This window comes from Coptis chinensis, chromosome 6 (genome assembly GCF_015680905.1).
Source record: "Coptis chinensis isolate HL-2020 chromosome 6, ASM1568090v1, whole genome shotgun sequence".
Taxonomy (NCBI): Eukaryota; Viridiplantae; Streptophyta; class Magnoliopsida; order Ranunculales; family Ranunculaceae; genus Coptis; species Coptis chinensis.
In genome coordinates this window covers 54,139,214-54,161,349 of record NC_141461.1, presented here as the reverse complement: position 1 = coordinate 54,161,349, position 22,136 = coordinate 54,139,214, and the positions used below count along the sequence as shown (strand labels likewise).

The window sequence follows — 22,136 nt, the reverse complement described above, 5'->3', positions numbered from 1 at the left end:
ACAGAAAGAGCAGAAACCATGAGTGGAATCTTTGAACAGTAAAGTTAGACGTGAATAGAAAAACTAATCTACTCACCTGTAGCGCTCTTCGATTATCAACCAGCTACCAGGAAAAACCTTCCTTTCCTTCCTTCAGTAAAACTCCCATTTTTTTCTAAAACCCTCGTTGTGTTTTTTTCCCAAAAACTCTACGTGAGAAAACTCCCCGAAAAACAAGGACAACACTTATCCATTTACCTACGGGCTTTTATCCGTCCGTAACTGCTGGATATTCTATATCTGTTTTATCTATTATCTATTTTCATTATTATCTTTATTATTATTATTATTAGGAAAACAAAGAATAAAAACACGGGGTGTTATAATATACACACCTTAAAAGGATCTCGTCCCGAGATTCAAGGTAGAGTGTAGATTAACCAAACAACAGTACGTCAAACAATTAAAATGAGACATACATGTATACGCAAGTATACACACCTTAAAAGGAATACACATATACAATATCATATAGATAGACATACTAATATGCAAATCACATACTTTGAAAATGTATCTATATACGTATTGAACCCAAGAAATACATCTATACACTAGCATACACAACTCAAAAGAATAAACGTAATTAATTTCTTCAATTGCCAACACTTAAGTAAACTCATTATTTCACAATTTAGCAAAACCCATATTCTTCAAGTTAAATCATACTAAGAAGGCAATGTAGTTCCTCTCACACCGAGGCAGTTAGTTCCACTCTTAGTATTTACCAACTAATCCAAGGCGTTTAAAAAAAATACATATTATAATTTTTTTTTTTTTTTTTTTTAACGATCTTTCCTGTCAAAACTATTTGTTTAAAAACTCATATGTTTCATCCACCACCTTAGTGTTTACGCATATATCAACATTTCTCTCAGTGTCTCACAAACACCACATGTTCGAAAATAAAAATATAAAACGTATAGACTGATTCATATTATCAACGGCCTACACTATGTCCACCATCACATAGGATCAAACACCTACAATGTGAGGCATGCATACTGGCTCACACACCAACGATATGCAAGTATACACTAGTTCACACACCAACGATGCATACTAACTCTCTACCATCACATAGGATCAAACACCAACGATGTGTGGTATGCACACTGGATCACACTCCAACGATGTACATGTACACTTTGGATCAAACTCCAACGATGCATCTGAGAGATGTTATGTATATTGGATCACACACCAACGATATACATAACTTGGACAATATCAAATATTTCAAATCCAACCTTTATCAAAAGGGTTTCTTTATTCCTTGGATAATTCAAATTTACTCAAATATGAAATTTTAAAATAACCATTTCTTCTTTAGTCAATACTTACTTAAAATCGAAAACTCTGTTAGAAAAACAACACTATAACATGCTGAACAATTTCGATTATAAATTTCATAAGAAACTAAACGTAAAAAAAAAACTAACCGTTAAAACAACCAGCATTTTATTTTTCCTAATCATATCCCAACATTCCACTATAAAAGTACACACAAAACAACAAGCCAAACCAAATACCACAAAGAAACACTCCTACTACCCATTCACCACAATCCGAGGATCACCTAGACCTTCACTATCTAGGCTAACCTAAGCTCTGATACCAAAAATGTCACAGCCCGATTTTCTAAACAATTAAAAAAAAATGAATATTTGAAATATAAATATCTCAAACATCACTTGGTTCAATTGTCTAAAAACCCAGGCTATGACGGGGTGATACAACACATGTCAAAACCTAAAACCCACATCACAACAGGATCAACTTAACAACAAAAATCTCCAAATTCCTCAACTATCACTTTATTAAAAACTTTCTTCCATCCCAATACAAACATAAACAAACTTTAAGAATAACAATTTCCAACATCAGATTATCGTGTCATATGAAAAGAAAAACTACGTTATTACATACTTCCAAAAAAGATCGGACCTAATAAAATAAACTCCCCGATGCTCGGACAAGAATCCAAATCACATGCCGCGGTTCCATCGCCTTCCACTGTGTTCCCAAGAAACACACCCACGCTAAAACAAAACAAAGCAAACATGGGTCACAAAATGGAATTTCTTTGGTATGAGTAGACTAACCACATATAAACATTATCATACTTTAATTATCCAAACAATCACTTTATATTTTCTCATAACTTAATCATTCACGGCTTGGAAGGCAATGTGTAGTTAGTCATTTTAACCAAAGATAATTTCTTCCCAAGCAAGACTTCCATTATATAACTTATTATCATAACTCGTTTTAATATCTAAACCATTGAATTAAAACTTACCGATATCCACTCTTTGTATAAGGGTAGGATCGTCGTCCTCAAGACAAAATGTTATTAAGTCCTACCCTCCTGCAAAAGAAAGTTAGAACTTCTAACATTTGTCGATATCCTATAGGTATTCAAAAGTAAACCCAAGCACACTCGCACAATCAAATCAATTTCTCTTATCAAATAATCAATTACTTTTCTTATACACATATTTCACAACCTATGTACCTTAGGTCATTCCCGTCACATTCAAGGAATACCCAACCCTACATTCCCGTACACTCAAGGAATACAACTAACCCGCAAGGCGAATACCTTAGTTCCTCTCTAGGGCAGTCCAAACAATCTAGTCATTCATGGCACATTCAATGAATACCCGGGTCATTCATGACACATTCAATGAATACCCATAGATAACGCTAACGGGCCATTTATGGCACATTCCATAAATGCCCACCTAACATATGACATCAACAGTCATAAAACTCAATTCCAAAACTTTAGGAGTGGAGAGTTCTAAAAGAGTGCGGTAAATTTATTTACGCATTATTGAACTTTATTTTATATATCATTTTAGAGAACGAATGAGTATCTTGATTCCTGTATTTTTTATTTACGCGTTATTAATTTCAGAGATGTCTTAGTGTCATAACGTTGCATATCATAAAATACTGCAAAATCACATAGTAGTTAATACACATACACACCTATATATAGAGGTCTTAGCCTAAAGTCAAGTATGCTAATAGCCCTAGACCTATCTTAATAACCCAAATCATAATCCGAGTTAAAAGGTCAAATTGGGTCAACTGGTCAAAGTCAACCCTGGTCAATAAAGTCAAAGTCAACCATCATGGTCGAAGTCAAACTGTCGTTTCCATGTTCAGCAGGTTGAGGGTTATAGCCCGGTTCATGGCTAAGGTCAATGTGCATGGCTCATGGCTAAGGTAAAAGCGGTTCGGACCTAACCGCGCCAAGCCCAAACCTTAAAACCCGAAAGTCTAAAAGTTGAAAGACCCATGTAGATCTATTTTAAATTATATGGACTGGCCTCAAACAATATTAGAAACTAGTCCAAAACAGTTAAGTGATTCAGCCCAAGAATTGAACTGAAACCGGCCCAAAAACTTTAAATTAAACTGGTCCACAAATAACTTAAAATCGGGCCCAACAAGAAATAGAAATTGGCCCAAAGAATTTAAACATTTCGGCCCAGCTAACAATAAGGGTTCGGCCTAACCGATTAGGACCAAGCCCAAAATCGGTTATTGTTCATCTTCTCCTTCCACCAACAGCTACCAAAACCGACCACCACCAAGCTCTAATTGACCACCCAATACAACCCCGCGGTTTTGATCCCCATAACAACCCAAACAACATTAACAAAAGCGAAAGCTTCAATTAATTACAACAATTCCTTTCTTCAAAAGTAGATCTACAATTTCGGCCTCCATTAAAGCTTGTTCCAAGCTCCAATCGACAGCTCCCAGACCCACGCTACACTACCCTATCATCATTAAACTCAAACAACAACAATATCAACAAAAAAAACGCGTTCAAATCGTATTCTTTGATTGTTTGGTTTGGGCAAGCCGCCATTAATGGAGCTTCGAAGCTTCAACAGCACACTCTAATCTCCATCTCGACGTCCTCACACACTCAAACATAAACCCAATCATCCACAATCAATACCACAAGAGGAATTTAAAACACCCCAAAAGTATAAACGGGACAGGACGATTTCTAAGAGGCTGGCGCCTCCATTGACGACCCCTCCAATGCTTCTACAGAACCCACAAACATCAATTCTCATACCCACACTTTTACAAACACAACCAAACCTTATTCAATCACACCACAACCATCAAAGTTCAACTACAACAGAATAGTTCAACCAAAACAAAAACAGGACGCGCCGCCATTATCGTGCCCAATAAGCTTCGATAGTTAAATTCCACTTTCCGAGTTTAACCAGAGTTTAACTAGTTTTAATAACGACAGTTTAACAAGTTTTCACATCAACAAGGCGAATAATAATGATGAAAAAAGAGCGTAAAACCATGAGTGGAATCTTTGAACAGTAAAGTTAGACGTGAATAGAAAAACTAATCTACTCACCTGTAGCGCTCTCCGATTATCAACCAGCTACCAGGAAAAACTTTCTTTTCCTTCCTTCAGTAAAACTCCCATTTTTTTCTAAAACCCTGGTTGTGTTTTTTTTCCAAAAACTCTACCTGAGAAAACTCCCCGAAAAACAAGGACAACACTTATCCATTTACCTACGGGCTTTTATCCGTCCGTAACTACTGGATATTCTATATCTGTTTTATCTATTATCTATTTTCATTATTATCTTTATTATTATTATTATTATTAGGAAAACAAAGAATAAAAACGCGGGGTGTTATAGTACCCCTTTGTCTTGGGTAAACAAAATGTAGTACGCATCGTGTGATTTGGATTTATAGTCATCTGCTTTCTTTGGTTTCAGAATCAATGGAGTAAACACGCATTATGGTAGCCCAACCAACCCTGCAGCTCCACTGTTATCAGGAGGATCTTCCAGTGGATCTGCCGCGCGTAGCTGTTGCTGCTGGTCTGACTTTTCTTTAGGTGATCTCTTTTGTTATTCTATTCTATCATTTTATGATCTCGATCTGTCAAAGTACACTTTTATAACGGATCTTTAGCTCAACACGGTATTGAATAGGGCATACGATTTTGTGCTCAGAAATATTCTTTTGTTAATTTTAATTTTGGATGCAGGATAATAGTATTCTTTCATATCATTGATTGCTTTATCTTTTTGCTTACCTTGATTATGTGAAGTTGGCTATATGGACTTTTTAGTATATCAGCAAACAATACTTGACAAATATGCAGGACTTAGGTTTATAGAAGCGGTAATGTCGTTTAGCCATTTGTACCACTCCATGATCTTAGAATTTTCTTTGTTAGACATTGTGTCCCTATGGAGGTCTTAGGGACAGAACAACCAAAGACAACTTAATGGGATTGGTTTGACACTAGCTACCTACCTTGTTTTGTGTTTCTTTTATGGAACTACGTACCTTGTTGGACAGTGGACACCGTAACTTGTGTTTATCCTATCTGTAAGTACAGTGGATGCCAGGTGGCACATTGTTATTGCATGTTATCAGCTTTTCAGTTGATTTCCGTGCAGTTCACGAGCTTACACTGCAAATATGACACTTCGCATATTTACGAGCTTACTTTTTTCAAGGGTTCTCAATGTAGATAAAGGCAGCGTTTTGCACATTTCACCTTTAGTAATACATAAAGTAATCTGAAACGTCTTGAGTACATTAATGGTTCTCTCCTAATATTTTGATATATATTTTTCTGGATGGACGGATGTGCATTTTCCTTATTCAGAGTAAATGACAGGTATTGATACTACTGGTGGCGTGAGGGTACCTGCTGCCTTCTGTGGTATATTAGGATTCCGAACATCACATGGAGCTCTTTTTAAAATTGGGATTATTCCTATTTCACCTAGTCTTGATGCTGTCGGTATGTGTGTATAGGTTTTTTTCACATTTTCATGCCTAAGCTAGACTTTTTTTCTTCAGAGTTTATATTGTCCAAATCTCCATATACTTTGTATAGAAGTAACAATTCATGAGTTTATTGGCAGTTATATTCTTTTCCTGATGACAGTTGTTGAACCCATGGCTGTGGCTTAAAAACTCGGACACACTCTACCAACTAAGCCTGCTGGCACCTGGTAAAAGATAACAATTTTGCATGATTAGAACAACATACACTTTTGGTCAGAAAAAAGAAAAAGAAGAAAAAAAGCAGCAAAGTTGAGTTATTTCTTTCCTTACCTGTTCTTGTTTTCCCTACGAGGTCCCAGACGAAATAGAACTATTTTCTTTTATAGAAGGGGTATAATGAAATTCCTTGATTGGCTATTCCCTAGAGGAATGATCGGTTTTATTTGACTGATGGATCCAACAAACAATTATCTTATATATAAAACGAATACCGGATTTTTTTATTAGTTCCCGTATTCTAAGTTTTATACCAAAGTTTTAAATTGAAAAGGTACAGGAAAGTTGGACAACTACTTTCTTTTTGCTAAAAGGGTAAAACAGTAATTTAAAGCATTTCCATAACTATAAAACTCAACGTATTCGAGACACCTTTCGCGGTTTCCCAATTAAAAAAAAAAAAAACGTTCGTTCGTCTTCTGCCTTCTAATTTTCCAGATTTCTTAATCGCCGTCTAATCCCTTACTATTTCTCTGATTTCTTAATCTCTCTCTGTGTAACCCTCTATTCCCAATCTCCAACAATTTCTCTCCCGAACTGTTAACTATTATAATTCCATTTTGAAAGTCTCTCTCCCATTCCTTTTAGACAATTTTGAAAACCCTTCGTTTGCAAACCCTTGGTTCTCACTTTTGCCATTATGACAGTTACGTGGAAACATGTAATTCCCATTTATATGATTAATCCAGGTTTATCCCATCGGTCTTCTTCGATCGAAATCTGTTCTTCTACATATTGTGGTTCCCTTCCATTTATTCTATATTGCACATCAATTATCTCTTTCTCCCATTCAAGTTGCACCGTGTATTGATGGAAAATAAGCCAATTATACAGGTACGTGTTTCTGGACTGATTAAATCCACAAATGGCCTCGACCACGACGTTGCAAGTGGATTAAAAATTAATTGGGAGTCTTATTTGTGGAAACAGAGCAATAAAAACCTTTCCCTCTCAACAAACGCTTTCTCTATGAACCATACGACCGACTCTAGCACTGCTATGAATCGCAAGCAGGTTATTTCTGATCATGCTTATTTAATTGTTTCGGTTTATTTGTTACTGCTTGATTTTCCATTTTCTTTTTGTCTAATTGCAACTTCAGAGTCCATTTAATCAACTCTAGATTCCTAGGTGAAAACCCATTTTCTCGAGCGATCAATACCATTTGGGAGTATGTAATGCCAATTCTATTAATAATTTTATTAAGACATACCAAAAGTTGGAATACCTTGAACTTTCTCTTTGAATATTTATGAGGGTTGTATTTTTGGAACCCAACTTTGATTTCCTTTACTACATTTTGTAGAGTTATAACAATTTAAGACCTTTTTGAATGCTATTGCGAGATCTGGGTATCCTTTGCGATTTTTGTAATTAGGCAAATTGATTTTCACAATGAAGTATGAAGTATACATATCTATTTTATCTTTTTGACAGAAAAACTAGGCAAATTGATTTCCACGATGAAGTATACGTATCTATTTTATCTTTTTGACATAAAAACTTCAGAGTTTCGGGTTTTCTCTGAATATTTGTTTGCTTTGTGAGTGTAGTGGTTGGAGTTAATTTATCTTCCTTTTCCAATGTTACGTATGTGATTTTTCATTGCTACAAGCGGATCCAACATACCTCGAGAACCCTATGATGTGCATGGATCACACGTGCCCAATTCGAGTCCACTTGCATGTGAAAAACCAACTACAAAGATAATTGGAGGATAAAAATAACTATCTCTAACTACAACTATGGGAGAAATTACTCATCATGTAATTTGGTAGTTCAACATCTTGGACTGAGTTTGTCTCCATCAGTTTACAGCTTTAACATTACACTACTGCAAACATATGGATTTGCACGTACGTACTTATATTTTTTTACTTCAGAATATGTAGTTTAATTATTATTAAGCTTTAGTTATTAATAGTATCCCTTCAATTCAATGACTGACGCATGCAATGTTTTGGCAGATGAAATGGCCCTTTTCTGGGACGGAATTACAAGAGGGCTTAGCTAGTGTCAACAAAGATTATAATGGGTTTTACCCCATACAATCTATTTTGATGGTGAAAAGTGTCAAAGGCCTCCTCCAGATAGCATCCCAATGTTACCAAACAGTTGTTGCAATTGGCAACCCAGCAGCTACATCTTCCCTCTTCTCAATGCATTCTACTTACTCTATTTCGATGGTGAAAAATGTCAAAGGCCTCCTCCAGATAGCATCCCAATGTTACCAAACAGTTGTTGTAATTGGCAGCCCAGCATCTACCTCTTCCTTCTTCTCAGTGCATTCTACATAAATCAAACACTGTTTTCCATATTCAGAATCAAAGGTAGGACTTTCTTTCATCTTCGTTTTCTAATAATCTTTTTCATTTGATCATCTTTTTGTAAATTTAAGTATGCAATTTTCCTATAGTTATGTCTTCTTGCCTTTTGATGCAGTTTGAACTTAACAATTGTTTCGGGGATTGTTTCAGTTCTTTTCATTTAAAATTTTAAGGTACATTCTTTTATCCCTTTTTGATATTTTTGGGATCTCAAGTTGTACTTCCATGATATAATTGCGTCCAATTCGTTGATTTAGAGAAGATGTTTGATGGTGAGATGCTTAGTAGAATAAACACTTTCTATCGTCATGACAACTTTACTGTCAAACTTGACCCAAACTATTCAAGCATCTTCAATTCGTTTCCTAATTTTAGGTTTCAATCTGTTTTCTTTTTCACCCATTTCTATATGTTCTTTTTTGCTTTCCATTCGAAGTTATCTTGCAATTGAGGGAGTCATACAAAGCCATGCTTTAAAGGAAGAAAGTCTACTGAACATTTTAATATTTATCGACTAATATCTTGGGCTCATCTATATCTTACCCGATGTTAATCTATCAACTTTCGTTTTTCATTGATTAGTTATATCAATCTTTTAAGAATTTCGTCAACAAAGCTATACTCTATCAGTTTCTTCGTTTTGGTTTGGTGCATGGTTTAAAGTATCTACTACTCTCTTTTTCAGAGGAGCTCAGGTGGTGATATTTTTTTTTCTAGCAATATATATGTTCCTGACTTCAAAATAAAATATTTAGTGTGATATGCATATTACTTTGCAGAAAGCATGCCAACATATGCCCATTGTGAGAAGTCACCGTTAGAGAATGAGTACGAGTATATGAAACAGTTGGAAAAAAAAAAAAAAAAAAAAGGTCTGCATAAAGGCAATTGCATTGGCTTCGCAATTTGGCTAAAATGCTATTATGTGCAATGTTAGATATAAATGTTAGTGTGTGCACATTGTCAAGAAAGCACCCTAAAGGCTTTAGTTGATTCTATTCCATCTTTAGAGGTATTCGTATTTTTTTAAATTAGTAGATGCATGTTATGTGCACTGTGAGATGAGTTTGTACATGCTATGCAGACTTCGAAATGAGGAAGGGATTTTAGATGATAAACGAAATAAGAATCTAGAGTATGTGGAATATGCTAACAAGAATAAAGTTTTTGGTTGATAATTTGAGCAGTGCGTGCTGATTTTGATAATTACAAAGTTTTTCTGATGACCTGCATCTCTATACAGGGGATATAAGCATTTCTTTAAAAGAACAACTTTAGAAGCCTCAGATTTTCTAAAGGATGATTGCGTCTGATATCACATTCGAGGTTGGCGAGGAAACGTTCAGGGCTCACAAGTTGATACTTGCTGCTGGCTCTCCTGTGTTTAGGGACCAGTTTTTTGGACTGATTAGAAATACAAACATTGATAAAGTAGTAGTGGAGGATGTTGAACCTGCTATTTTTAAGGTGTTTTACTTGAATCTCATCTCAACTGTTTCATGTATGCTATGTATTATGATGTATAGTTAAGCATGTAGATTGCACCACAAGTTGTGCAACCTAAAGCAATTTTTGTGTGGTTGGATTCTTTGAAATTGTTGGTTACATTTCAGATATGCATCTGTTTCTTTTTGACATAGTAACAGTTTTCTTATATTAAATTGCTATGCAGCCTTTTACAGTGACAGAAAAGCTTAGAAAAAGACTGAGCACGACAGCTGATTGTTCCGCCCACCCTCGCTTCTCCAAACCACTAACAAAAGTGCTTAACTTCAAGCCAGGTGTATAATCATTATTATACATCCTATTTCTTCTTCCACTATGAAAGGTTTGGCTCGCTGGGCATTTGTCCTTAAGTCCTTCAAGGAGGCCAGTTGTTCATGTTGGAGAGAGCGCTCGACCGTCGCCACAACTCTACTTCTGCTGAGCTTCTAAACTCTATTTCTTCCTCTTTTAAGCTCTTCCTTCTCTTATGGGACTTGAAGCCAAGTATGAAGATGAGGCTTTTCTTCCTTCGATAGATTTGACAAAGTGCGCCTTACTAAATAGGGGGCACTTAGCTATCCCTAAAATGATTCAACCGAAAAGCAAAGGCCAAGGACAGGGGATCGTGGAAGCGTTTCGAGCCAAGTGCCTAGACGAAGTCTGACCAATTCTTACTAATAGTCTTAATGTATCTCTATCTCTCTGGATCATTTCTTTAAGTCAACATAACAAACCAACTGATTGTTCTATATTTATTTGTGTCTCGTGGTACTGATCCTACTTTTTTTTTTGTAGGCTATGGGATCTTCTTTTGAAGTCTGTTGATCGCACACGTAAACGTATTTGCCCATCATATCCAAAAGATGTTTATACCAGAGGCTGTGATGGTGTTGTGAATGATAAGCATAAAGTTCTCATGTTGAAGGGTCTTCAAAGTCATGCCAAAGGGAATGATAACATATTGGTAATATTACTCTCTGAATTTCTCTGTGCATCATAAATTATTTTATATTGCAATTTAATCGGACAAATAGAGTTAAATAAATTGTTTCTTCTTCCAGTGCAACGATGAGAAAGAATATTGCCCTGTTACTTTTGCTCCTCAGCTAATTTCTTCAGATGACATTGAGGTTTCTAGGCGTCGGTCGACAGGACTCAATAACTCCAGAAATGGAATCAATGACAAAGAGGTGCAAACACAATTCTTCAGAGATAAAATTTCCAAAAAGTACGGACAAGTCTCAAAGTGAGAGTCTTCTAGGGTGATAGCCTCTTCTGGAGTTAAAGATGTTGGTGAGCCTGGAGAATTAGATGTGGATCAATATAAGGTTGACGCCTTGAAGGAGCTAAGCCCTCTGTCTTTAGTTTGTCATATCTCTTCTTAACACAGTCTTGATCTAACTTCAAATTTGCATTTCGTAGTGCAGGTAGTCAGCATTTACTCTGATGGTGTGCCTCTTCTGCGTCGGTATTTAGCAAAGAAAGAACTACAGTCCAGAAATTCACAGTCAGTTGAGAGAGGTATTTTAGTTTATATAGCTTTCAGTACAAGTGTCCATATATATTTTTAGAAGTCTATCTTGATATTTCTTTGATTTTACTCATACAGAAAACCCAAACAATATACCTTCAGCCGAGATGAATGCTGATGAACCAGTTTTTCCTTCAAAATCTGTTGTTTCTGATTCTCGTCACAATCCCAAGCCACGAGGTAATGTCTGGGATAGATTAGGTAAGCCAGAACAAAGGAATGTGAGGGTTGAGACAATGGAGGTTGAGGATGTTGATTTAGTGAAAGATGGAATAGTGGAGAATCCTGGAGAAGCACATGATCAGAAAACATCAGTGCTTTTTGGTAGACTCGGTAGGAGATTAATGGGAGAAACTCCTGCTCTTGATAATGGCCATATCTCTAAAACCAATGGCGAATATAAGAGATTGGACCATGATCTTAATGCAGTGTGCTCTCCACATCATGCAGGTAGTTATTATAAGAAGAGAGAGTTTAATGAGATTGGTTCTGGTCCTGCTAATGGATCAATTTCTTTGAGAGGGAGAAATTCCAAGCACCTCCAAGATAGAGAACCACTTGAAGAGTTCCAAAGATCATCATCTGCTAAGTGCAGTCGCTCAGAAAACGTGAACAACATTGCCTCTGGTACTAGGCAAACAGGAGGGATAGAGACATGTCAGGCTCTTGGAGATAGTGCCTTCATTCCAGGGCTAGAGACATGTCAGGCTTTTGGAGTTCCTAATAGTGCCTTCATTCCAGGTGTCAATGGAGTGTCTCAGAGAAATTTTTGTAAGGAGGTCTTGGAGGAAACATACGCAAACATACGTGTAAGGGAAAGTAAAGCATCACCTTAATTTGTCATATACCAAGTGTAGAGTATCTTAACAAAGGCATATGTTAACTTCCTCAGATCTTTGCTACCTTGAGGTCTCTTTTCCAGATGTCATGATCTTGGATCTCTTGCCTCTAGATATCACACATCATATTAAAACTCAAACATTAAACGTTTGCTTGGTCTAAGTATATCCTGAAATTAGTATATACGCTATCCTAACACTATGTCAACTGGGCTTCTTTATTTTCATACCTACTCCAAGAATCTGTCTATCCTGACATTCCTGACATTAATTTTAAGAAAAAAACAAACAATTTCATTTTAGACAGTAGATTATCTATTTTGTTGTTTATTCTTTTACATATTTTCAGTAGGGTGAGTCATTATTCTTTTTTTGTTGAAATCTGAAGTCTAACTGTGATCCTTGGGATCTGGCCAAATCCCTTAGAATATTTCATCTTACTTAGCTTTATCGTTTATAGAAAAACACTTGGGAAACATACCAAGCTGGATCTCTAGATAATGTTAGTAGACCATGCATTGTAAATAAAAAACGATAAGGATCACAAAACTAAATTGTATGAATTGACTTTGCTTATATACTCTCTTAAGATATTGGATTCAAATTTTTTAACAACATGGAATGACGGAGTCATAACTCTTCTTCCTTTGAACTTCTACTGTCATGCCAACTTTGTTACCATTCTTTAATAACTTAATATGACAGCTCGTAGGCACATTTATAGCCTCGCCAGAAGTTATGTTCAAATTCGTACGATGCACAGCTCTACAACTCTTTTGATATGACTAGACCTTTTCAAGTGAGCCAAGTTTTTTCATTGGAGATTCCATGGTGCCACGGTGGGGATATCATATCAACCGAAAAATAAAACCCTAATTCATTCTATAGGCACACGCTTTTGGAATTCGGGGGCTGGGGAAGGTGTTGGAATAAAAAAACACTAGCTTTCTTTTCCTATTTTGGATTCACCTTTGGACTTGAGTTTCTTGATGGTCATATTGCATACGATACTGATGTAACCTAGTGTTTTCTTTTTGTTTTTATTATATCTGAAGAAACTACTGATATTCAAGAGGGGCTCCGCTCTGTCTACACTCTTTGAGGTGACGTGTCATCCGCAACTGTTCGCAAACGGTAGTTCCATCAGCATTAGAGTCTCCCACATGGTTGCTTATATATAACCATCAGCATCCCTACAATTGATTTGATAGTACACGTATTGTGATTTGTCCTATGTAGGCACAAGCTCGCTCCCAAGGGCACTATAGGCTTGCAGCATCTAGGCTTACACAGGCTCATCGCCAGTGCTTGTGCCTTCAACTGAAATATGTCCTGATCAAATTCAGTGATGTTTAGTATTTGTTAGCCTGTACTTCCCATCGTCCTCATGCCTGAAATCTCATTGATATTCGCTTTTGCAGGATGATGGGATTCTCGTAATTCCTACAGTCAAACGTCCTCCTCCACAATGTGGTTTAAAGGAGGTTTTATCGGATTCCTGTCAGAGACGTAATTTTAGTTTGTTGAGTATTGCTGGCATGTTTGGTTGTTGTTAGGCATACTTAATAAACCTTCTTATTATTCTAAACGTACCGTATAGCTTTACTTAATCACAAATATTTTAGGTTTCCTTAATCTCTACTGTGACACCAATATAATTCACATTCTTTCACAAAATGATCTCATTGCAGGTTTCTGTTCCACTAGGATTTCATGATAATTGTCCTGTCTCAGTTTCCTTTATAGCCAAGAATGGGAGTGATGGTTTTCTACTAGACATTGTCCAAACTATGTATGCTTCTCTTCAGGAATAACAGTCTACTATAGTTTCAAGAATCATAATGGAGGAAGTTGCTAAGCTTGCTGAAACGGTATTACATCTCTTTCTTCGTAATTAGGCAAGGTTTAGGTGTTGTAAAGGTGTGATGTGATATTCCCTTACACACAGTCTCTGGGGGACTGATATGGACGGATGGGTGAGACCGAGTTCGGCTTTTGGGAGCTTAGCGCCACGTATCTTACTCTGGTTCTCGGGGTCAGAGTAGAATCAGGTCTGGCGTAGTTCATAGGAGTGGTATTTATAGAGATTTGGAGTGTATCCTCACCCTCCACGTGTAGAGGATGTCACCAACGTGGGGTGTGGATCATGGGAGCACGCGGAGAAATATCTACATAGTCTGCTTTGTGATGATGAGGAGTGATACCGAGCAAGTAGCTTCGGCGGCGTGATCGATGGATCGGTCGGGATTAGTGCAAGTACTCCTTGATCATGATTGCTTATGGATAGGGAGTCGTGTCACCGCCTGGTGTAGTTCGGCGTGATGTTGCGATCCGTCTTGTGTGGCGATGTTGGCTCGTGGATGCGACTGATATCATAGGTCGGTGCATTAGTTCCACCATGCTAAGCGTCTTTGGATAGAGAATATCACTCCTCCCACGACCCCCTCTCGATGAGGTTGTGGTAACGACTGGCGAGAGAAAAACGATAACGCAGCGTATACTATGTGATATTTGGGAAGCGCCACGATCGATTAATAGAACGGTGGTGTTAACCGCGGCGCTAGTTAGTATGATCGTGTGTGGTGCGTTAATGCGGCAAAGACGCGAGGATCGAAAGCGATTCGCAGAAGAAAACGCCCGCTTTTTCGGGATCGCGAAAAGACAAGACGCGATTACTTGGAAGTCGTGGATGGCTAGGGCTAGGGTGTAATCATAATGCCTTGAAACTGGAGGGCGGTTGTTCAAAAATCCTACTTGCGTGGACCGAGACTTCATTTCTTCGCCGTTTGGTAGAGAGAACTTCATTAGCGCATCAATCTTCAGGTTAGTGCTCTGCCATTTTTGAACCCGTTTCCCTTGTTTGGTGCTAAGCTTCTGTGCTAGAATTGTTAGGGTACTCTGTTAGATACTAGTAGCTAGATTTGATAAGTTTAGAGGAGAAAGATGTCGGATTCCTCGCGACACTCGTTCGAACGAGATCCGTGAAGTTTCCCTTGGTTGGGAGGATGAGGAGGAGACAGATGAATCAGTTGGTATGCAGGGTGAGGGTGATGGGGATGAGGCTATGAGTGAGGAAGGCGATGCTCGATGCATACGTGGTTCTTGGCGTTGGCGCTGGCACTTCAGACGGTGAGAGGTCGTCTTGGCGAAGCCGCCAACTAGGGCTGTGGATAAACACGCTTTGAGGGCGTTTCCATATCTGAGGAAAAGATATGGTATAACTGTAGACGGTCTGGAGATCCACGAGCCTGATCGAGGCGTACTGGTTTTTAGCGATAGGTACGTCCCACCGCGCCACGGGGTGATCGTCTCGAGGCGGTGAGGGCATATGACGATACCATTTTCGGGTTGGTTTGTCAATTTTGAACCATCGTGGCAAAGCGCTGTGCGATTCGTTGGTAACAAGCGTGGCGGTTGTTGAAGGTGTTCGACCTGTTGAACGCCAGCGGTGAATACCGGATCGAAGTCGCTGATATTATTGAGCACTTCACCTTGAAGCGATCTAGGGCATATAACTTTAGCTTGCAAACCCGAGCTACTCTGTCACCCGTTCTGGATGGAGTGAGTAACGAGTCTTGGGATAAAAGACCGTTCTGTTAGTGGGTAACCACATGCGAGTGGGTTCGGTGTTGACAAAAGCGTGTGATTTTTTTGGTGGGTACCGATGACGTTTTCTTAGGTTTTATCGCGATAACGATTGATCCTGTATTGATCTAATATTTGTTATGTTGTCTTTTGTACAGATAACCGTCCCGCCGCGAGGCGAACCGCGTGATCGAGAAGCCGCTTAGGTTGATTTCGGGGCGAAAATTGCGAAGTTGCGGAGGTCGCCCGAATTCTTTAAGGAGCGTGTGGAGGGCGCTGCGTCGGAAGAGAAGGGAAGCTCAGAAAAGTAGGGCTCGTGGTAAGGGAGCGTCCAAAGTACGTGTTATGGAGAAGCGTGGGAGTGATCTGGTGACCAGAGAGGATAGAAACCGGGGCCGTACTGGGGTGAAGCGACCCCTCGGGGGTGCTGGGGCCTCCGGGTCTGGGTCGGGGATGGGTCGGGAGGATGCTCCGTTCGACGTGGAGGACGCTCCTCCCCGCGTTCGAGTACCGACCGCTAAGAGGCGAGGGTGGCCCGTGACCGCCAGGGTGGTGGTGAGGTGCGAATGGGTGGGAGGGCAGCTCGCAACCCGAGGTCGAGGCCGATGCCCGACTTCAGCGTTCTGGTTGAGGACGGCCCGGAGGTTGTCCCGGAGGTCGTTCGACCCCGTGTTGTTGGAGATGCCTCAGGCAAGATGAAGGGGAAGGTTGGCTCAAGAGACGCTGGTAAGGGGCCGTCCAGTACTGGAAAGGACGAGCTGGAGCGCAACCTGATGTACATTGACGAGACAACTGGGAAGAAGCGCTATGTGAAGAGGTCGGACTGCAGCTACAAGTCCGCACCCATAGCTGCTTGCTTGCTGGAGGGGATGACGCTTGATGGTGATAGGAAGGACCTTGATGCCAAGGAGCTGGAGTCGAATCTGAGAGGGGTGGATAAGGCGATTTGTCTGGTAAGTGGTCGTGTTGTTACTGTTTTTGCTATTACTTATTGTACACTGTTGCTCATCGTTTGTTTGTGGTACTATGTGCGGTATTGCGGTGATTGCATCGGGTACCGAAATTGAAAACGGTACCTTGTTCTTTGAGATGGAGAAGTCGGAGGTTGAGTCCTTGAGGCTCGAAGTCTCCGATCTCCGAGCGATAGCTCAATCGGAGAAGGTGGAGCTGGATACTCTGAAGGCACAACTGGTTACGCTGTCTCTGGATAGGACGTCGGCTGTGAACGAGGCGGCTGGGCTGAGGCATGAGGTCGACGATCTGAAGAAAAAGCTGCTGCTGCTAATACGCTCGCTGCACGTTGTAAAGCTACTGCGATGGAGGCGAGGGAGGCCTATCTTGCTATCCGTGCTGAAATAGAAGAACTGGAGGCGAGATACAGCGACCTGCCCGAGGTGTCAGCGCATGGACCGGCAATAGACCGACAGGTCGATTCACTCGAGGTCGGTAGTGCTGGTCCTGCGGTCGTTCTTACTGCTGCTGGTGAGGTGGTTGCGGATCAGCCTCCTGTCGTTGGCGGTCTGGGTGGGACGTTAACTGAAGGAGTGGTGGCGTCCCCTGGTGATCCGAGCTGTTCCCAAGTGTTGGACGTCCCTCTTGTGGAAGGCTTCGATGGTGTTATTTGAGAGGTCGTTGTCTGGTTTTTGTGTTTGTAAGCGGCCTCTGGCCTAAAACAATAGAGCTGATTTCCTGGGGTTACCTGGGCAGTTCGTCCTTTTCTTTGTCTGTCTTTATGATACTGATGTTTAGTTGGGCTGGATTTTCTGGGTAGACCCAAATTTCGGCTTATTCGGCGACTGAGGTCGGATTTGCGGTCGTCGGTTTAACCGCTTTTTTATATTAAGGCTATATTGTTATTCTTTGCTTTTTCTTCCTTAGCGCATCTTATATCCTGTTTGATTTGTATGCCTTTGGGTTGGTAGACCTGTGTCACCCTTGGAATGTTTTGCGTGTAGCCGGTGTTAGCGTCCTCTAGCTAATCAGTATAAGTAATGGCCGAGCGCCCCGTGGAGCGATGGTCACTTCCATTACGATCGCGTCCGGGCACGTGTGCGGAGATGAAGGGTCTGTGAAATATGAAATGATGGTTGCCAGTTGGACTGGCGTTTGGCGTCTCGATGCCTTAATGAGTTGCCTCGGGAAGAGATGTTTCCTTTGCATAAATAGAAACTATTCGGGGGGAGCAACGGCATTTGGACTTCCTGTTACTGCGGTCTTCGCTCCTCTGAACTTGCTTGCTTTCGTTGGTCGTCTTCTTAGGTATGTTTGTTCTGTCATTCTTTTGATAGTGACGTTGGATGCTGTCTCTCGCTTATTGGCTTTGTTTTGTTCCTTGTGCTTTAGATTTTTCTATGGCGCGTTGTTACGCTTTTAGTAGGGGGGAAGGCAGTGTGCGAGAGAGCTCTCCTCTACTGATGGAGGAAATGGAGTTTCATCCTCACGTGCACGAGGACCATGGCAAGAGGAAGGCGGTAGCGTCGGGTCCAAAAGCTAAACGGCCCGGGAGGTCGTGGCCCTACTTGGAGGTGTTGATCAGTCGCCCCACCGGAGGACGGCGTCCCTCGGTCGCCCGAACGGATGGACGACTGGAAGGGGGGGCCACGCCGCTAGTGGGAGCTTCAGCGCCCCGTGGGGGGCGTGGGGAGTGAGTTCTTCACGCCGGGATGTCGGGGAAAGAGCGTCTTTGTAAAAGCGCCCGATCGCAGCTTCCACTCCGGCGCCTATAGCGGCGAAGTCTTCGAGGGGTATTGTCTGGGCCGGGGACAAAGTCGGAGGTCGAGGACGGCGACATGGATACGCTCTTGGGGACCATGGACATGGCGAAAGCCGTTTGGTGAGTCTGTTGTTTGTTAATTTCTCGGTTGTCCTCTTTGATTGATTTTCATCGTGCTTCCGCATTTGTAGTTTCTTTTGGCTATGATAAGTGAAGAGGGTTCAGGCAACGCCCGACATCGATATCGATGCCCGATGCCCGAGTCGAGCTGGGATGTCTGCGAGCTGCTCGGGTAGCTGATAAGAAAAGTCTGGAGACTATGTCGGCTAGATGTCGTGCTGTATTCGATGAGAATGCGAAACTTGCTGCGTCTATGGCTGATCTGCAAGTGGAGATCGCGGAAGTCACCGAGTACGCGAAGCAATGCCAGAGGGTTGCCCGTAAGGCTCAGGACGCGTATACCATCGCAGTGAGTGACTACGCCAAGCTGGACGAGAAATATTGTCAGCTTAAGAAGGCGGATGGTGCTCAAGAGGCCGGTATGCGTGTTGTTCTGCGAGCTGCCAGGCATGTTCCCTCGACCAGCACTGTTCCTGAGGATAAACATGTGGTCGCTCCGTGATGCTGATTCTGACTATTGGTGAGGATACGTTTTTCGTTTTGTTTGATTTGACCGCGTGTTTTCTTTGCCCCTATGAGGGTTAAACATTAGAGCTGCGTTTTCGGCTTGCCCGAGCAGCTCGCTTCTTTTGATTTTTGGAGAACTGGTTTCCACGAAAGTGGCAGTTCGTTCCCTTTGGTATATGTAAGTTGGTAACCGACCTGGATTTTCTGGGTAGACCCAGCAGGTCGGTGCTCTGGAGCTGATTTCACTGGATCCGATATGTGTGCTTCTTTTGGTGAACACTTGATTAATGATGTATATGTTGTGGTCTGATTTGTTCATGGCTTTGATTCTGTGTATGAATTTTGCGTCTGAAATGTATTCTTGTTACATGTTATGCTGCTATGACAATGCATGGGAACACGCTATGTAAGTGTTTGATCTTTTAGGACGAGAAGGGGCCTTGCCCCTGCAAGCTCGTGGGTTATGGTGCTCACTGGGAGCGTTCTTCGTTGGTGAACCCTAGGAATATCGGTCCTCGTCTAGTGAGGATGAAAGAGGCTATGAGCCTGTAAGCTCTCTATGACGTCCTGCTCGGATGAGAGTTTGTTTTAGTCGCTGAGGGCGTAATGCTCCTGAGAGCGTTCTCGCTTAGTTGATTCGAAAAGTGTATGCCCCCAACTTAGCGAGACTCGGAGAGGCGATAAGCTTGTAAGCTCCTGAGAGCGTCTTGCGCGTATGAGCGCGTGTTTAGCCCCTGAGGGCGTTCTGCTCCTGAGAGCGTTCTCGCTTAGTTGAATCGAAAAGTGTATGCCCCCAACTTAGCGAGACTCGGAGAGGCGTTGAGCCTGTAGGCTCCTTAGAGCGTCCTGCGCGTATGAGCGCGTGTTTAGCCCCTGAGGGCGTTCTGCTCCTGAGAGCGTTCTCGCTTAGTTGATCCTAGAAGTATAGGTCCTCAACTTAGCGAGACTTCGAGGCGTTGAGCCTGTAAGCTCCTGAGAGCGTCCTGCGCGTATGAGCGCGTGTTTAGCCCCTGAGGGCGTTCTGCTCCTGAGAGAGTTCTCGCTTAGTTGATCCTAGAAGTATAGGTCCTCAACTTAGCGAGAGACTCGGAGAGGCGTTGAGCCTGTAAGCTCTCGAGGCGTCCCCGCGCGTATGAGCGTGTTTAGCCCCCTCGTTACGCTCGAGAGGCGTCCGCGGCGATATGAGCGTGTTTAGGTATGGAGCTTGCTCTGTGGGAGGTGTGGTTTGGAGATGTGAGTAGGTCCGCCATTTATGATACCATCTTGAGTTTCTTTCATTTGAACTTTGTTGTGCCTGGGAACAGGAATTACAATGCGTAATACAACTATTGGTAAAATTGCTTTAGCAAGTATGTGTTCCATGGTCGCGGCAAAGATCCTTCCTTCTTGGGTTTTAATCCACACTGCCGCCGTTAACGACGCTGCGTTCCCGCATGTAAGGGCCTTCCCATGTTGGTGCTAGCTTAGCATCGTCTTGAGTTTTCTTCAATACGAGATCCCCCGGTTGAAAAGATCGTGGATGTACTCGTTTGTTGTAAGATCTCTTGAGGACCTGTTGGTAGTCGCCACTTTCGGACGGGCTGCTAGGTCGCCGTTCCTCGAGGAGGTCGATCTCGAGCTAGAACCGAAGTCATTAAGGCCTGTTTCGACAAGTTCGATCGGGTTGTCGTGATTGTCATTTCGGTGGGTATGACGGGCCGTGCCATAGCATAGGGAGAATGGTGACTTCGCCCGGTGCTCGAGCGGTAGAAGTAGTGCGATGAGCCCGTGAGTATGTTCTCCGGTGATTGAGCCAACGGCTTTTGTTCTTTTCAATTTTCTTTTCAAATTCTCCGAATGGCCTTATTGTCGGGCCTCCTCGCTTGTCCATTGCTTTGAGCGTCATTGTGGTGTAGAGAATGCATGAACGATCTTCCATTTGGCCGTAAACTCTTTGACCTGTTTTGCCCTTGAACTGAGCCATTATCCATCACCGGTGTATGTGGTAGGCCAAACCGGTGATGATATGAGTCCAAATGAAATTTTCGACATGTGATTCTTTGACGTGTGCTAACGGAATTGCTTCAACCCACTTAGTGAAGTAGTCCGTGGCGGCAGGGAAGGAAGCGGAAGCCGGTGCTCTTCCTCGAGGGATGAATGGTCCCATAATGTCCATGCCCCACATGTGGAACGGCCAAGGACTCGCTGATGTTAATCGGCCATGAGCTGGTTGTATGATGTTGTGACCAAATGTTTGGCATTTGACACATTTGAGGACATACGCTTTAGCATCGACCGCATCTGAGGCCGAAGTACCCTTGGGAGATCGCTTTGTGGGCTAGTGACCGACCTCCGCCGTGGTTGCCGACTCTCCTTCGTGAATTTCAAAGCAAAATTAGGCGGGCGGCCTTGATCGATTGATACATCTCGGATGGGGTCCCCCGCGGATTCGCGGAATAATCTGCCGTTCACCAAACAATAGCTACGTTTGGTGTGGAACCTTCTTGGCTTCGCTTTGCGCGCTCCTCCGGGAGTGTGCCGCGGCGGATATCTTGTATAATAGGGCTGCATCCAGGGGCGACTTCGTCGATCTTCGCCGAGTGGGAACAGTCGCCGATTGTCAAGACTTGGTCCGCTTTGGTATGTGTCGGTCGACTACGCGATAATCGGTTGTCGAGGGACACGCGATTCGGCGTCCGAGTGGCTAAGTATGCCAAGCTATCTGCGTGACGGTTCTCGTCACGCAAAAAATGGTGTATCGTCGCTCTGCTAAATGACGGAAGCAAATTGTTAACAACTTGAAGGTATTTGGAGAGGTTACCTTCGCTGGTAGTGTACTCTTTTGCAACTGCGGCGAACCACGACCATGAAGTCACTAAAGATTTGGATCTCCTTTACTCCGAATTTGGATCGCCGCCAGCGAT

The 22,136-nt window shown here is 41.8% G+C and overlaps 2 protein-coding genes and 1 pseudogene across 2 annotated transcripts; all 3 read left to right on the top strand.

Moving 5' to 3' along the window:
• Window positions 1-5,100: 5,100 nt before the first annotated feature.
• Window positions 5,101-8,562, top strand: LOC147493629 (COBRA-like protein 2; annotated as a pseudogene).
• A 1,190-nt stretch (window positions 8,563-9,752) lies between these two features.
• On the top strand, window positions 9,753-11,188 carry LOC147493628 (BTB/POZ and MATH domain-containing protein 1-like). Its single transcript, XM_086567886.1, has 4 exons — window positions 9,753-9,954; window positions 10,412-10,484; window positions 10,734-10,902; window positions 11,000-11,188. Exons 1-4 carry the CDS (start codon window positions 9,753-9,755, stop codon window positions 11,186-11,188), a joined length of 633 nt encoding a protein of 210 aa, XP_086424012.1.
• A 6-nt stretch (window positions 11,189-11,194) lies between these two features.
• On the top strand, window positions 11,195-12,513 carry LOC147493627 (uncharacterized). The gene is made up of 3 exons (XM_086568983.1): window positions 11,195-11,266; window positions 11,366-11,459; window positions 11,548-12,513. The coding sequence occupies exon 3, from the start codon at window positions 11,577-11,579 to the stop codon at window positions 12,303-12,305; it is 729 nt and encodes a 242-aa protein (XP_086425109.1). The 5' UTR covers window positions 11,195-11,266; window positions 11,366-11,459; window positions 11,548-11,576; the 3' UTR covers window positions 12,306-12,513.
• The last annotated feature ends 9,623 nt before the right edge of the window (window positions 12,514-22,136 follow it).

Excerpts from the sequence above, each read along its gene's own strand:
- LOC147493628 (XM_086567886.1), top strand. The coding sequence starts at position 9,753 with ATGATTGCGTCTGATATCACATTCGAGGTTGGCGAGGAAACGTTCAGG. Across the intron at positions 9,955-10,411 it reads TCTCATCTCAACTGTTTCAT|CTCTTCCTTCTCTTATGGGA; the intron begins GTATGCTATGTA and ends TCCTCTTTTAAG. Across the intron at positions 10,903-10,999 it reads AAGGGAATGATAACATATTG|TGCAACGATGAGAAAGAATA; the intron begins GTAATATTACTC and ends TTCTTCTTCCAG.
- LOC147493627 (XM_086568983.1), top strand. The coding sequence starts at position 11,577 with ATGAATGCTGATGAACCAGTTTTTCCTTCAAAATCTGTTGTTTCTGAT.